Source organism: Paroedura picta, chromosome 5, assembly GCF_049243985.1.
Source record: "Paroedura picta isolate Pp20150507F chromosome 5, Ppicta_v3.0, whole genome shotgun sequence".
Lineage (NCBI taxonomy): Eukaryota > Metazoa > Chordata > Lepidosauria > Squamata > Gekkonidae > Paroedura > Paroedura picta.
Window position 1 is genome coordinate 58,134,630 of NC_135373.1, and position 17,340 is coordinate 58,151,969.

The window sequence follows — 17,340 nt, forward strand, 5'->3', positions numbered from 1 at the left end:
TGGTTGAAGGATTTTCCCCTTAAACTCAGGCACTTCAGCATCCAAGAGGGATACCTCAGCTTAGTCAGAGATGACATTTACATTTCTGACTGGGATAAACTTATTGATCAATGATTATAGATCCTCAATATTCCCTTGATTGCCTTTATTCAGTAACCAAACAGGAAGTCATAAGAACAACCACCTAATTAATACAGATTATTCATTCTTGCCATCACTAGAAAGCCTGTGCGAATTCGTCATCCATCATTAAAGACATTTTCTTCTACCCCCATATAAAGCAGTTTGCAAACATAACCATATGCATGACAGTGGATGTTCATGCAAAATGTGAAATATACATCTTGTAGCTATTAAGTGTCACCTGCCCATAAAGGCACTATTTCATGGATCTTTTGGAAGAGTTATTAAACATTTTTATTCAGGCTCCTGCAGTGGCACTCATTCTGTGGCTCCTAGAGAGCCACATTCACAGCAGCATCAGCCTAAAGAGCCACGTCTACTTCCCTCCCTGGCATGAGGCATGTGCCTCAGGGAATCTAGCAGTTTACCAATTCCTCCAACAGCAGCTGTTCAAACCCAAGTCCCACTGGGCAAGGGCCTTGCCTGCTGCGCTAGAACATGGCATGAGGGGGCAGTGCTCAGAAGAGCCCCAAGTGCAATTCCCAAACTACTGCGGCCCTATCACTGGGAAACTAGATAGCTGGTGCTAATCTGGTTGTGTGATTGTAGCACTTGCACCTCTCATTTTAAATCACTGTAGATCAGGGGTAGTCAAACTGCAGCCCTCCAGGTGTCCATGGACTACAATTCCCAGGAGCCCCTGCCAGCAAATGCTGGCAGGGGCTTCTGGGAATTGTAGTCCATGGACATCTGGAGGGCCGCAGTTTGACTACCCCTGCTGTAGATTATAGCTGTGTGTGCTGTGAAATGGCTATTATTTGTTACAAAGAGTCAACAACCTACTTTGTAACCAGCTAGATCAAAAGTAAATTTGATTTCATTAAAATAGCATTTGAGAAAAACCAGCTAAGATCAGTGAGCTTCATTGTTAAGTACTGCAGTCACAAAGATTTGCAACACAGAGAGAGAGAGTGTGTGTGTATGTGGGGGGGGGGGGAGGCTGCTGAGTGCACTACAGAATCTTGTTCTCTCTTGTTCCTCTAAGCTTTGAATCTTAACTGTGCTCACATAAACGTTGCTTTGTTTCCTTCTATGTGCAGAAGCATAGGACAAGCTGGCAAATTATCTAGACTCCGGATGATGTTAGAAGTTACAATCATAGAAATATTCAGCAATTGGATGAGATCTTTCAAACGGCAGAAGTAATGAAACCAAGTTGCTCACCTTGGCACTCCACGCTGGGGTCACCCCAGTAAAACTCCTGGCATTCCGTACATGTGCGCCCTCCAAATCCTGGCATACACTGGCACTGTCCAGTATACTGTTAATGTAGAGAAAAAACAAGGAAATGTGTCTTTTGCCAGATGAACCCATTGCAAAACCTTATTAAGCCTTTATAATACTTTGTCTCCTCGATGATTGCTGTGCTAGAAGTAGTATAGGAAACAGTAAAAATGTGATTAGGCCAATATTCATCAGCAACCTTAATGCAATTGTTCTGCCTCCTTCAGGGTAGAATTTTCTCTGTAACTTGGAGATCAATGGACTCAAAAAGTCCTCATACAGTAAGTGAACTCCATTCCCTACTACCAAGACTATATTCCCACATTCCCCAGTTCAATGTACTCAAACATGATGTTGCAGATCGCAGGCTCAATACAAAAAAGATGCTGCCAAAGCAGAGACAGGTGACTCAAGCAAATGAGTCAAATCACGTTAAAAGACATGTTCAAGAAAAGTAACCCCCCCCCCCCCAATGGTCACCAGCCACACCAACATACAGGAACAAATTCTATCAAATTCTACTGCCATATACAGAGATGCAATAAGCACTCAGTGCACTCATTCAGTACAGCTTTTGCAGAGTTACAGCCTATGTTCTTTCTAATTTATCTTCTCCTCTGAGTGGAGTAGTTCGCATCCTGAGCAGACTATGACTGGTGTAATCTTAAATTGGGCAGTGGGAAGCACAAGACCCTGTGTGGCTCCAGACTGCTGCTCAGCAGGGCTTGCTGGGTTAGGGGGTGGCTGCTCACAGGCACAGCTTAGGAGGGACACTGGTTGCAGCAGTTCAGACTGTAGCTCAGGGACTGAATGGACACATTCCTATAGCATTACTTCCAGTGGTTTTCCTTTCCCTTTGGCTGCAGTCTTTTATTCGTTTTGTTGGTCTGTGGGCAGTTCAGGGCCCAAGTGAAGCAGCCAGTTGGGGCACCATATCAGCAGGGGTGGTGGGGGGGGGGCAGGCACACGCTCTTCCCTCACAGTTGTGCCTCTGCTGCCCAGAGCTTGGATTTCAAGCCATTCCTTTTGCCTTGCCTTGAACCTGTGGGGGAAGCATGAGAGGAAGGGGCAGCCAAAAACCGTGAACCATTTCTAAGGTTGTTATTAATGTTAGCTGTTCCTTTATTGGCTTCACATTACATTTTACCTGTTTTACTTAAACCTTTAATTATTACAGAGCCTCTTGTGGCGCAGGGTGGTAAGGCAGCTGACATGCTGTCTGAAGCTCTGACCATGAGACTGGGAGTTTGATCCCAGCAGCCAGCTCAAGGTTGACTCAGCCTTCCATCCTTCCAAGGTCGGTAAAATGGGGGTAAAACGGTAATGACTGGGGAAGGAAATGGCAAACCACCCTGTATTGAGTCTGCCAAGAAAATGCTAGAGGGCATCAACCCAAGGGTCAGACATGACTCGGTGCTTGCACGGGGGATACCTTTACTTTTTACCTTAATTATTATAGTATGTGGCCTAGATCAGATGGGCAGCTGCATACAGCCTTATTAAACTGATGTGTACAAAACACCTCAAGGCCAAACTAGACATGATGGCATCCTCATGAGCACCCCCCTCTCACACACTTTTCCAGAGCTGAACATTTCCTGGGAGAGGACAAAATCTCCTCAGGCCTTCTGCCTTGAAGCATTTAAAACTGACTCTAAAATGGCTGTGGTGTCCTTGTGCTGGCCATGAAAAGGTTGTCATGTCTAGCTTGGCCCAGAGTTACTTTTCACACCAGTGGCAAAGTCGGCAGTATTCTCAGTTGTAGAGAAGGTGAACCGTACACATTACTTTTGCTATACTTCCCTGGATAACTGGGAGGAAGAAGGGAAACCAAAAGCCAAACTTCTGGCCTGGTGCTCTCAAATAGTTCAGCCTAGCCCTGATCAATTCATGGCAGCAAGGCATACTGTGTACTTCTTACCTCATTACAAGATGAGCCAAAGGAACGTTCCACATTACAGCCACATGGCTCACACCCTGGGCCATCGGGTAACTTCCATGTGTTTGGGGCACAGCGATCGCAGTTCTGTCCAATTACATTCGGGAGACACTGGCATTGGCCGGTTTCTTTTTCACACTCACATTCATTGCTGTTGTTGCAACGCTCAGGTACTGTTCCCAAATAACTGCAACCACATTCTGGAGTGAAAACGGGTCAAAGTGAATTTACAGAAATAATTTCCCTTCACAAATGTGAAAATTTCAGGTGGGCAAATCTTTAAAGGTGCTAAAAGATTACTGCTTTCACCTTGATTTAGAAGATGACCCTACTCCTCCCACAATGCCAAAAAAAATCTACTTCTCTGCCCTTTAGCATAGTAAGAGTGATCCTGAAGACAAAGACTGAAGAGAGAAGCAGCAGGAAATGGTCAGGCTCATTAACTTGAAAGGAAGGGAACAATGAGTGCTATTAGGAAGCCTCATCTCTCACAAAGGCCTCAGTTCTTCAGGATATGCAAAGCCTAGCCAACTTCTTTCTCCCCTCCACTGAACCTTTTCATTTAAGTGCCCCCATTTCTAAACATTGCCCACACCTAATATTGCCTCTAAGTAATTAAGTTCCAGGGTATTAGATTAAATCAGAACACGCCTCACCATATGCAGTGGGCCTATTCAAACTAGGCTTGAGTTCTCATATTGACCTTTCCATTTGCAGATTCCTGGCATTTGGTGCTCTAAGAAATGCCCTAAAACTTAAAAGGAGACAAGCCAGGGTAAGAAACAAAGGCCCTCCCTCACTTACTTCTACAGTCCTGCTGAAGGGCCTGTCCATAATAGCCATGTTTACACAGCTGACAGTTCCCCCCCTCAGTGTGAAATAAACACTTCAGGCACAGCCCTGTCTTCTTGTCACAGGCCTCTGGATCAGTCACATCAATGTTGTTGTTACACTGGCAGGGTCTGCAAACCCCTCCGATCTCCTCGGGGTTTCCAAAGAATCCAGAAGTACATTCGCCACACCTGCTCCCTGTTCAACAAGCCAAGCACAGAAGAAATCATCAGCATCAGTACATAAAGTCATTGGCTGTGAAGGAAACCCAAGCCATGGGCTGAGAAACAAGGCACTCAATGACCACCCACAAAGATACTTCAAAAAAGGCAACTCTAGTCAAACAGCAAGGGAAGCCCAACCCTGTGGCTTGTGCTTGGCAGCCAGTTTCCAGGGGGTGGGGGTAGGAAACACAACTCATGAAAGGTTGCCAATCTCCAGAGAGTTAAACCTCCAATCCCCTCTTGAAGCTGTAAATTAGGCTGAGAGAGATTGACTGGTTAAAGATCACTCAGTGAGCTTCCAAGGCAGAGTGGGGATTCAAGCCTGGGTCTCCCAGATCCTAGGCCAATCTGATGTCTTTGTTGTTTTGAACATCTAACTTGAGAAAAGGCATTCAGAGTTACTCTAATTTACATCCTACAATGTGAAAACCAGCTTCTTCAAACATAAATGTATTCTTTCCTTGCTCCGTAGTATCAACTTGGTTGCCAAGCTCTTTGATTAGAACATAACCTAAAAGCATGATAACTTGTTCTAAGGACATTTTCCTTCAATCATTGGGTCATTTGTATTCACCAGATACTCTACCTTTGTAGCCTTTCTCACAGACACAAACCACCTGCAGTGTGACAGGATCTTGGTAGCAGCCACTGGCAAATTGGCGGCCACTTTCTGGCCCGTCTGGACAAGGACAAGGGCGGCAGTGATCTCCAGACCCCAGGACAGGATCGCCATAATAACCACCAAGGCATCTAATTTTAAACCAAAAGGCCTGTTAAGAATACCAAAGGAATATCACACACACACACATCTGCATATCCAAATGGACCAGTGGCACCTGACTGCATAGAGGGGAGTCAGAGTTTTCCACTCTTCAAATGCTGTCTAAGTACAGGCTGAATATCACTATTTTACAGATCTTTGACTAAGCGTAACTGATGTGAGCCGCACAGATGCCATGGCAAGCCAATTTCATTTCTCATGTTATATAAACACACTTTCATTTACAAACTTAATATGTATTCTGGAAACTTTTGTAGAGACACTTTGAGCAAGGAAATGTAATTACAATATTTTTCAGCAAAGAAATATGGGTTGGATCCAAAGAACCACAACCAGAAGGAAAATATCCACCAAGACCATCCTCTGACCAGGTGATGAAGCAACATGAAATGTTGATTTTATGAACTTAGACAGATTGTGAGTGGGTGCATGTGGCAGGAAGGGATGTGCCAGTGTTTGTCTCTTGTGGTCCTACCTTACATACCCGGGGAATTGCTCATCACCACTGTGGGATGGTAGGTGAATTTCCTCCAGTCCAGGCTGGATTCTGGAGATTTTTGGTGGAGGGATCACTTGGGCATGAAATTGGGGTCACTGTGGGTAGGCAGGTACTTATGAGTTCCTGCATTGTGCAGGGGGTTGGACTAGATGACCCTGGAGATCCCTTCCAACTCTATGATTCGATTCTATGCTTCTAACATTGCAAAGGCAGATTCCATAGACATTCTCATACTTTGGTGTGTGCAGGAGATTGCAGAATGTCTTGCACAAGGAAAGACATTTTTGCAGTTATTGTTACTTTCCCTGTGCTCCACTGTAGTGCTAAGTATGGAACAGCCTTTCTGTGAGTGGATAATGTATTCCACATACAGAAATGCGCTTTTAGATTCAAACTGGTGGTGGTGGTTGTGGGGTTTTACTTATGCCTCATGGCATCTGCATACACCACCATGCACACACAGTTAGAGTAGCCTCAACATCTTTAACATCCTATAATTGACACATGAACAGTACACACAATCAGTTGTAATTGAGAACCTTTTTCTTCCTGCATGTTGAGGTCTTTCTACTACACCAACCTAAAATTCCAAAATTAGCTGCCACTGGCAGCAATACTATAAAGTATACTAATACATTTCTTCAGGGTTACTTCTTGCATCGTGATGGAACTGGCAACCCATATGCAAAAATTGTATTATTTATTTAACACATCGCTGTCTCTCCAGAGATCTACCTATGGTTAACTCTCATCCCTGGCCTTCCCCATTCCCTTCTTTCTGAAAATGGCACCTACTCTGGCCTACAAAGCTAATAGTTCTTAGCACTCCTTTTCAAGCAAAAACCATCCTTCCCCATACAAATGCCAAAGACTGGAATGACACATAGCCAAAGAAAGAAAGCTAGACTAAGGTGACAAATAACATGTCTCTCAACCGAAGATCAGTGGGAAAGAGATTTGGAAGAATTGGCACGGACTGAGAAGCAGTGAAAATGACTTACTGTGATCGCTGCCTCCAACCTGAAAATATGCGCCATGCAAATGCCCCTCTTATCTGCCATCTGAGCAGGGCCTTCTGCAAGTGGCAACATGCAAATGGATGAGATCAGCGAATGCCCATGCACAGACTTCCTTCGGTGTGGGTTTCCTATGGAATGGCCTACCCGAGAATGTCAGGAAGGCTCCCACTTTCCTGGCTTTCTGCCAACTATGCAAAACTGAGTCATTCAAGAAGGCTTTTTTTGCACAGGCAATAGGGTTTGTACTGTACAAAATTACTTACAAACCTACCTGGATAAATGATTAGGAACTACGTATCATTTACTATAAGTAGGATCCTATTGTGCTATTTTAGCATCGCTTAATGTGTCATGTGAATACTTATGCTATGCTTCAGTTCCACCTTTTAGACTGCTGGTTAGTTCCAGACTTCTACAATCCTAGTGCATTGTTTACTGAACATCCCAATTTACTGACTGTACTGACTCACTCTAAGCAATCTGCCTTGAGCCCCCGTGAAAAAGGCAAACTATAAAGAACATAAATAAATAAGTAATGAAAGTAAGGAGGAAGAGTAGAATTGCACTGCAGAGGGCAGAACACCAAATATTTCATTCAGTGGCTCGCACCCCATAGTAAATCGTTGTTGTAGGAAAAAGCTTCCTTCAGACTAGGATTTTGCTCCCTTCTACCACTGCAGCCCAAAACAATCCTTCTAACTGCAGTTAATGGAAGACAGAGGAGCACCAGGAACAGTATGAGAGGAGAGTGGGGGGCTGACAGAGAGATGGAAGAGAAGAATCAGCAAAATGTGCTCCCTTCTTTCCCTGAGTGAAAATTTTCCATGGATCCTACTCAATGAATGTACCAGCCAATCAGATGTCAAAAGATACGGTACCTTTCACAGTTGTGTCCAGTGGTATGATCCTGGCAATTTAAACACTGCCCACTGTATGGGTCACACTCATCTGCATGGCCATTGCACTGGCAGGCTTGGCAGTTTGGGAATCCCCAATAGCCTGGTAAGCATCTGTCACACTGACGGCCATATATCCCATGGAAACAGTGGCACTGCCCAGTCTCAGGGTGGCAGAAGGGATTGACAGAAGCTTGGATGTGACACTCACACACTAAAAAGAACACAGAGACACAGCTTGAATCATTGACTTGACTCTCAATCACAAAGTCATGCCCCTAGGACCCATAAAATACCTGGAGGATAAGTGGTTTTTACTTAAGTTCATAAGAACTCTTACAGATTTTTGAAATAAAAGGGTTTTTCCCCTTCTCATAGTTAGTTTTAGCTTACTATAAGCAACACCAATTATTTTGATTACTTGCATCTTTATCCTGCTTTCCCTCCAAGGAGCCCAAGCTCTCCCCTGCTAATCTGCCATTCTGAGTTAGGATAAAACAACAACATACATCTGCATCCACTAGGTCCAAATCCAAAGGTGCCCGGAACACACTTGTCACATCTTCTTCCTCCCACATTTGGCCGGCACTGACACTGGCCTCCATTGGGATCACACACAGAACTTAAGGAGCCTTGTGGGTCACACTGGCAAGCTAAAAAAAAAAAAAAAAAAGGAAAGAAACGCAAGTTTAGAAAAGGGTAATCCATCTTGGCTTCAAAACCACTGTGAAAATTACCATTAAACACAGGACTAATGTTTATGGTCCTGGTATGTGAAAGTTATATTATTGGACTATATCAATTCAAAATGTCCTACTGAACATTTCAAGGACTCCTATGTTGTATTTATGTGCTGTTAATTTATCTTTCTACCATCCCACTGAAGTTGTTTCAGTGCTTTTTTGGGGCTGTTGTTTTTATCCTGCTGTATGGTGTACTGTTGATTTTATTAATTTCATTTTGTTTCATTTACCTTTTGGTAAAGCATTTATAGCCTGTTTTTTGGCCAAGCAATAATTTAAAAACTGAATGAGTACAGGGGTCATCCCAGAGCCTTTTTAGATAAAAACTAATCAGGACCAATGTTTAATATATTGTAGCCTGTTTCCCCTAAGCACCTTTTTTCTCATATGGCCAATGCTTATTTATTCAGCTGTTCAGTTTACTATTTACATGCTTGAACTACATGCCAGCTTCTAAGGTGAAGCTAGGTTTGCTGAAAAGGGGGTGGCACAATTTCCTCCTAGTCATCCCCAATTGTGCGTTGAATCCCACTTTGAACTACCTGGTTCTAAAACAGTTATACCTACTTACACAGTGCTGTCTCATGCAACAGAGCTGAGATGCTAAAGATCATATTCCTGCAAACATCCGTCATAGGTGTTTTAACAACACTCCGGCTGTTCTCCAGGCACCGGTATCTCTGAAATGTCTCCCAGGCACTGTTAGTCATCAAATCATCACCTCTCCCACCAACTGAGAAGATGTCCAATGATTTGCAAAAGGGCATAAGGACAAGCTGAGGAATGGAATGAGGTTGAACGCAGCAAGGTTAGTATTCAAATTAACCCTGGTCTTCTACAAAAGCCCTCTCTGTTTCAGACAAATACACAACAGAATCTAATACAAAAGATCAGATTGTTGTTTATTTCTTCTTGAATTTAGTTTTCCTTTTTTTCAGACTCATCAGATGAACCCCCCAGAACCTCCCCCAAATTAAACACCAAACTCAATAAAAACCATTTATAAGCTTTCAGCAAACAAAACTACCTCAACATCTTTTTTGTAGAAACTCCCATCTAAAAGTTCTATTTTACACACTCTGAAGAACTATACTAATGCAGAAGCCTTCTTAACCTCATTGGATACATTATTCCACCACAGCAAGGAATGCTTGAGCACAGACAGCCACTGTCCTTTCCCATCTGCAGGCCAGTACCCTCAAAAGGTGTTGCTCAGACCAGCATATGGTATCTGTTAAAAAGAATGCAGTCCAAAAAACTCCTACAGGTTTTTCCCCTCAACCTTTTGCACTACAGTGGGAGCAGCTCCTAAAACCTTGAGTTGCACTCAAGCTAGAATTCTGCAGTCCTGAAACATAACTTTTAAAAGCAAGGATATCAATTATAACCATATGTGAATCTGAGCAATAGCCACAAACAGTCCTGGGAAAACCCATGTCTTCTGATACATGAATGTCTGTGAGCTGCTTATCTAGGAGGGAATATCCAGAGGGTATCTGTTCTCCTCCTTCCTGTAAGCATCTCATTCAGCAGACAAACGTGTCAGGCCTACAGTGTGGCATCTAGCCATTATCACAAACATGAAAAAAGTGTATGTCCCTCGTGAGGAGAGATCAACTGACCTTCCTTCTCTCCAGGCTGCTCTGCAACACAAACATTTTATACTAAAAATCATGCTAAGAGAAGATGGATTGCATCCTCAACCCCTGCATACCCCTCCCCCCAATAAAACAATGCAAGCGATATTACAATGCACTTACTGAATCAATGAGAGTGTACGGATTTTCCACCTCTGTATCGTAGGAGTACTGTGGCAGCTCCAGACGAACAGTGTAATTCAGTCCCCTTTCAAAGCATACTGGATGCGGAAGGACTACATATCTACATTGATAATGGAAGACAACATCAGAACATGATCCATTCAAAGTGAGTATATTCAAGATGAAGTATACAAGAAGCAGTATGAATATAATTAGAAAAACAGTATGAGATCAGCAATTATCTTGAATACATTCTACTGCCCAGTCCATTACTGCACATTTACTGTCAACTTACCTAGAACCTGGAGCTAATGATACCTCTTGATTATCATCATCTGGAATTGTATTACCACATCTGCTGCTGCTAGGAATCATACCTGGGCGAAATACAGTGATAATGGCTTTTTCCCACTGATCTGGTAACTGGGGGAAAAATCAGTCCACATTAGTACAAAATACAGACAAGGTGCTCTGCATAGATATGGACTAATTTTGGTGATGCAGGAACAAGGTTACACAATAATGTCTAGTCACAGCAAACTACAGCAAATGGCCAGTGTAAGTAGCTTTTATGAGTCGCATTGTAGTTAAGTAGGAGGGTGAAAACTTCAGGGACTTTAGGAAGGAAAAAGGAAGCCAAATGTCCAGCCCTCACAGTTTCTGAAACAGATCTGAGGAACATTCCAGTTTCCAATGTTCAGAGGCTGGAATTCCTATGCTCTACAGGATGGCATCCTCTTTTTTTCATCACATCCAGCCACTTGGCCCCCTATAATTCAGTATATACTCATATTTAGACTTGAAAAAGCTTGCTAGCTTCAAAAAAGATCCTATAACAGACACCATCACACATCTTCAAATATTAACTTCAGAAACAATACACAAATTTGAAATGTGTGTTTATGCAATCTAATCATAGCAGTATTTTTAAGCCTGATCTGCATAACTGACCCCTTCCAAAGATGATGTCAACATTCCCTTTATGAGTTACCAGCACTTGAGATATTTTTATTTCGAATGCAGCCTTTCCACATCTGCTAATACATACAGATAAGTAATTATCTATTCAAACTTGGATTTAGGTAATACTTAGTAGAGATTACAATATTTGTGTGTATTTAGAAATTAAGACAGGAAGGTTCATTCATGCCACACTGGTAGATTTTCCAATCTCTTAAAAAGATACTGACTTAAGGGTCACTAACCTATGAACAGAAAATGTCCACATAATAGTTCTATCACCCTTTCAACTGCATTGTAAGGTCTCCCATGTCCCTGGAAGGGATCACCACCTTCACCCACCTTCCAAACTCCTCCTGTTCTTGGACTTGGAAAAGGGAGGGGGTTAAACCACCCAGTTCATCCTTTTCCCAGACAATCTCTGGTATGCTCTCTCTCTCTCTCTCTCTCTCTCTCTCTCTCTCTCCTTCCTGTCTGAGCTAAGCCCACTCATCCTCCTTAGTCAGGTATAGCAGTGTTCCTTTTATAGAACTCTGCTGCTCCGCCCACGCTTTGTCCACAACCAATCTCCTTCTACCACTATGCCCTTCTCTCATCCTCTTCACACAGGCTGCCCTTCTGCGGCTTGGTGTAGTGGTGCAGAGCTAGCTTGGTGTAGTGGTTAAGAGTGCTGGCCTTTAACACGGAAAGCAGGGTTTGATTCTACATGTCTCCTCAACATGCAGCCAGCTGGATGACCTTGGGCTTGTCACAGTTCTCTCATAGTTCTATCATCCTCACCTACCTCACAAGGTGTCTGTTGTGGACAGAGGAAGTGTAGGCAACTGTAAGCCACTTTTATATTCCTTAGGGTAGTAAAAAATAGGGTACAAAAAAATCCAGTTCTTCTTCTTTCCAATCTGGTGAGGGCCCTTCCATTCTGGTTCTCTGGTGAGGGCCAATTTTGGCTCTCTTCCCTCTTGGGTTGGCCTGATGTCTAGTTCAAGTCCAATCTCCAGATCTTGGCTACAGCTCTCCCCTCCTGCTGTCTCCTCCCATTGGCTGACAGCCTTCCCTGCCACACTGGCATGCCTGAGTCTTTCAAAGTCTTTAAAAGCCTTGTGGAAGACAGCACCCACTGATGACATCTCCCATGGCTGCAGCCATTCCACCCAGGCCTTGGTCACTGCAAGTGCTTCATCCACCATCTTCTGGTTCTCCTCCCAAATCAGTGCTAGGGTTGCAGTTCCCTGCCCACAATCAGACACTCCCAGGCTCCTGAACCTCATGGGCACAGTAAGTGGGACCTCTCCCCACACTCGCCAGTAGGGGTCTGAAAGGTAATTATTTACCTGTGGTTCGTAGCGAATCAAAACATCATATTCCATGGAGTATGGAATATTGTCAATGTAGAATTCCAGGTATGCTCCTTCAGGAACTCTGGCAAATCCTATTCCAGTCCATGAAGGTGTACGCTCTTGAGAATACTGACGCTCAACTACAGTCACTCCCTGTAAATCACAGGGGAAATTGTTACATTTTTGGGCAAGTTGGACCATTTGTATTCAAAGGCAACAGTGTGGTATTAAAAACATTTACTCTGTCCTTCTTCCATTTGTTTCTCTCTAAATTTGGTCTTTTGTCTCTCTCCCTCCTTTCCATCAAAACATGCTTATGCTACGGCTGGTATGTACCTGTTATGGGTTAGAATCTACCAACTGAGAGCCAGTGAACTACATAAACAACTCTCATTCTACAACCTGAGATACTAGGCTGAGCTTGAAGAGTTTGCATGTAAAACAGCCTACCTAGCAGGGAGGATGGGAACTCTAAAATACCCTGTCACTACAGATTGCTGAAGAGGCAACCCTAAGCAGGCCTTCTCAAAAGTAAATCCCATATTATTCAGTGGGGCATACTCCCAGGAAAGTGTCCTGAGGGCTGCAGTTTTATCATACTTATCAAGGCAGGTGCAGTTCTTTTGTGCACTAGATATTTACTAATTAAAAAAAACTTTCATTGTGCCTTTTCAGCCCAGCCACCCCAATAAAATTGATATTTGATATGATCAGTTTTTGGTGGCCATGCTCTAAATCCGAAAGGGTAGAAACCCAACAGAATGGGTGGCGATTGCAGAATCCTTGGCAATTTTATAGAATACATAAAAAGAAAAAAAAAACCCTATGGTGGTTATCCTTTCATGCATCTCTAAATGCTGATACTCACAGGGCCAAATACCGTTTCTTCTGCTTCATAGACATAATGGTCTAAAGAAATAAAATAATAACCCGGTTCCACTTCACTGCATTGTCGGCCAATCATATGAGGCCTGCATAGGCACTGGCCAGATTCACTTGAGCAGCTGAAAAGGAAAAGGAAATCAAATTTCAGGCCTCCTAAGAAAGACTAAAGTAGATAGGCAAAAACCCTAGAAACAAGCACACAAGTTAAGCACATTTTCAGAGTAAGATCCACCAACAACTACAGTAACATAACTAGCTCAAATTGTAGTGCTTCATTGCAAGAATCATTGTTTCTTCAGACAGGTATCTAGCCCAGATTTTAGATACAAATAATTTAATATAGGACCCAGCTGAAAACTTGCAAGGATTTGACAGATTCATGGAAGATAACTCTCCCTCAGGGGCTACTAGCCATGGTTTCTAAAGGAAACTGCAATGTTCCAAGGAAGCAAACCTCTGAAACCCACTGTGAGGAGGCAGCATTGGGGGAAGGCATTGCCCTCTCTGCTCTGCTGGTTGGGCTTCCTGGAAATAAGATGGGGCTTTTAGAGCTTTCGTGTTCTTATAAACAACCATCAACAGTGGGGAAAATCCATGGAGGTGACAGCTATTGTTATTAAATATGCTTTCTTCCCCGGAAATTATTTTGGACTAACTCCACCTTTAATAGGTATTTTAAATATATCATCGCCCACAGTTTACATCTTGTTGCCACAGCCGGGAACAGATGATTGAAGACTAAGTGCCTAATGTGGGATTGTGTGAACGCCATCTGTGTAGTTTTATCAATTTTATACTGTATTTATTTTATGGATTTTATGTTTTATATATTGTGAGCCGCCACGAGCCAGCTCGTCAGGGAGTGGCGGGATAAAAGCCCAATAAACAAACAAACAAATTTATAAATAGTCAGAACATATATCTTAAAGTTATAACAGACTTAATCTGAATAATCTGAACTATACTTCATTTCTCCCCTTTACCTCAGGCCTAATTTTATTTTTACACTGCTGAAGTATTTTCCAGCATCTGCCCAGAAAAATACCTCCTGAACAATGGGGAATTAGTCATTCCTGAGTCGTCTCAGTGGAAAATACAGGAAGTTATATATCCCAGATAGATTTTAACAAATATAGGAACCTTCCCATGTTTGAGACAATGACCTCATCCCTTGTAAAGATTTCTTGACTGTCTTCCAGCATTCAAAACCATGAAACAGACTTTAAGTTCACTTGAGCATTTCAGGAACCGTGTCAAGCAATCTCAATATATGTTACTGGTAGCCTGCGCACAATAATCTTCTTTTGAATAAGAACTTCCCACTTCTGCAAATGGGCTGCTATAAACTTTGAAAACTGGCTAGTCAAAGGCATCTCAATTGCAGCAGTTTTAAAGCCAACACTGTTCTGAATGAACCCATTCTCATGGGACAGTCAAAAAGGAAAAGTACATTGGCTTGATAGCTGCTAGTCAATGACACCCATATTCAGATGGTTTTGCAATCAATGCTATCAGCACATTCACAGGCCAGGCAGCAGCACAATTCTACTACCACCTCTTCAAAACAGTGTAGCTGATACCTGTGTGGGGAGCAAAATAACTTGGGGGCAGAGTATAAATACGAGCCTGGTCAAAATGTCCTTTTTCCAAATCACTTTGGATAGGTGAGAGCGCAGAACAGTGGAACTGAAAGGTAAGGAAGTTTTGTTAAGCTCAGATAATAGGACTAAGAGCTAAGACAAGTGGAAGCTAAACCAGATTAGGAAAGAAGAGATGTAGTAGACCTCCAGATTTTCCAGATGGCAGGGATAATCACCAGGGTCCTTTGCCGACATTTTCCACCTGTGAGTTTGCTGGAGGCACTTGGCTGAGAATGTGGCACTAAATGGACTTTTGCTCTGATCCAACCAAACAGTGCCTCTATTCTTTTGGCAATGATCTTGCTGCGAGCTGTGGCCCAAGCCACCTTAAGCTGCCTGGCCAGGGGCCAGGGGAGGGGACCCTTTCAAGACCTGTTCTTAGGAACAAGCTTTGAAGCTAGTAAGACAATATGTCAGATAAAAGGCACTTACATAAGGTCAATAAAGCCTCGTACATACTTGCAGATATACTTGACTACCCAGAATCTACATTTTAGCCATTCCTTCCTGCATTTTATCACTACTGTAATTAGTCACTTTGAATGTGATCTTTTCATTCTTGTCTTCTAAAAATCAGAGGTCGCCTGACTCAGTCCATTATTACTATTATTTAAATAAACATAACAAAGTGAGTATAGGTTTCAAACTGAGTCTTACTTATTATTCAGTGCCCCTCCTTGATCACAGTCACATGGCCGGCATCCATCCATATCATTGCTCAGTCCCCAGTGTTCAGGCTGCAATATAAGAATAAGCCATTACTGGTAAAACATGAAGAATTTGAGGTAATGCAAAATGTCCAAGACAGCGCTGAGCAGTGACAACAGAACCACTGGCCTTACAGGGCATTACACATGAAGTTGCCTTATACTGAGTCAGACCACTGGTCCATCAAGGTCAGGATTGTCTACACAGAATGGCAGCAACTCTCCAGGGTCTTGAACTGGGATCTTTCACATCATCAACTTCTGGTTCTTTAGATTGGACATGTTGGGGACTGATCCTGTAATCTTTTGCATACCAGGCAGATGTTCTACCACTGAGCCACAGCCCCTCCCCTCAAAAGATTATCTCTCCCTCTAATCCACTATTCTTTTATATGACAAACAGAGGGATGGGAGGGGCTTGTATTCCTAGGACCAGAAAACAAGGATGCATTTAACTGTCACCTATGTTCTTAGAGCTCTTCTGTGCAGGCACACATCAGCACTAAATTGTGCAAGCATACCATTGCAAGATCTTCTAGTTTTGAATCATTAGGGGCATCCAATTGCCATTGGAGATGTTGTGAATGTTTCCCAACCCACAGTTGCACAAACAACAACACAATGCCCCTTTCCCCTTCAGTTCCCTCTAAGATGCTATAATCATCTGATGATGTAAGCTCATGGAGGGAAATGTGGGAAGGAATGTATGTCGGCACAGAAGATCTTGATGAAAATCAATTATAGATAAATGAAACCTTGTTTTCATCTTCTGTGCATTCCCACACTGGGATTTTTGCAAGCTTAGGACTCAGGAGAAGGGTATGAAGCTTTCTGTGTCAGAATCAGATATGGGTGACAGTGTAAACTAGACCTCATCAAAACTCTTTTCTGAAATACTTTTAGGAAAAGAGGGTCTATACACAGGGCTGCTAATTCATTTACTCACCTTGCTGATGTAATCCGCTACCAAAACCACACAAATTGACATTCTAATGTTGCTAAAGCCTCAAAGAGTTTAGCCATCAAATAAGTCAAAACAGAATCATAGAATCATAGAATCATAGAGTTGGAAGGGGCCATACAGGCCATCTAGTCCAACCCCCTGCTCAATGCAGGATCAGCCCTAAGCATCCTAAGCATCCTAATGACAGAGACCATTATTAGATCTACAGTGGTTTTTGAGGGTCAAAGTTAAGCAGACCTTTAAGACAGTTGTGAGACAAACTATGGGGAAAAACTCGAACCCTTGGGTGGTATGTTGAAATTGCTGCTAAGTATACCTGGATAAACAAGTGAGATAAACCCTTTGTCTTCAACTAAAGTAAATAATCTAATATGAGAGACAGAAGTGTCTTTTCAAGTAAAGTGCCCTTAGCCAATGTCTATTCCCCAAACTGGTTCCATTTATTTCTGCAGAACATTGTGTCACAGTTTTCTCACTTGTATCAGCATTTCCCTATCACCAAAAGAACACTCCTGAGAAGGATCCTCCAAGTGTCAAATGTAGATTGGCTAGACTATGACCTCTTATCTGCCCTACAGATTGGGAACTACCGGTAAGTAAATATACACCCCTTTAGACAACTGCTTCGGGCTGAATTCTCCCAAATTATCTTTGTCACAACTCTCCTTATTAGTGGAATAGGTGGAAAGTGTAAAAAAGCTTCCCTGCCTATTGAAGAAGAGTTGGTACTTATATGCTGCTTTTCTCT

At 42.7% G+C, this 17,340-nt stretch overlaps 1 protein-coding gene across 3 annotated transcripts in view; it reads right to left on the reverse strand.

Annotated features, from left to right (window-relative positions):
* Window positions 1-17,340, reverse strand: part of LAMB1 (laminin subunit beta 1) — a 67,264-nt gene that overhangs the window by 23,478 nt on the left and 26,446 nt on the right. For all 3 annotated transcript variants that reach the window (XM_077338187.1, XM_077338188.1, XM_077338186.1), the window contains 12 exons: window positions 15,579-15,658; window positions 13,265-13,400; window positions 12,391-12,549; window positions 10,395-10,522; window positions 10,100-10,220; window positions 8,911-9,115; window positions 8,106-8,249; window positions 7,579-7,810; window positions 4,988-5,151; window positions 4,151-4,375; window positions 3,329-3,546; window positions 1,348-1,444 (listed from right to left, as the gene is read on the reverse strand). In XM_077338187.1, coding sequence (XP_077194302.1) covers window positions 1,348-1,444; window positions 3,329-3,546; window positions 4,151-4,375; window positions 4,988-5,151; window positions 7,579-7,810; window positions 8,106-8,249; window positions 8,911-9,115; window positions 10,100-10,220; window positions 10,395-10,522; window positions 12,391-12,549; window positions 13,265-13,400; window positions 15,579-15,658 — 1,909 coding nt within the window. The remainder of the gene's footprint in view (window positions 1-1,347; window positions 1,445-3,328; window positions 3,547-4,150; window positions 4,376-4,987; window positions 5,152-7,578; window positions 7,811-8,105; window positions 8,250-8,910; window positions 9,116-10,099; window positions 10,221-10,394; window positions 10,523-12,390; window positions 12,550-13,264; window positions 13,401-15,578; window positions 15,659-17,340) is intronic.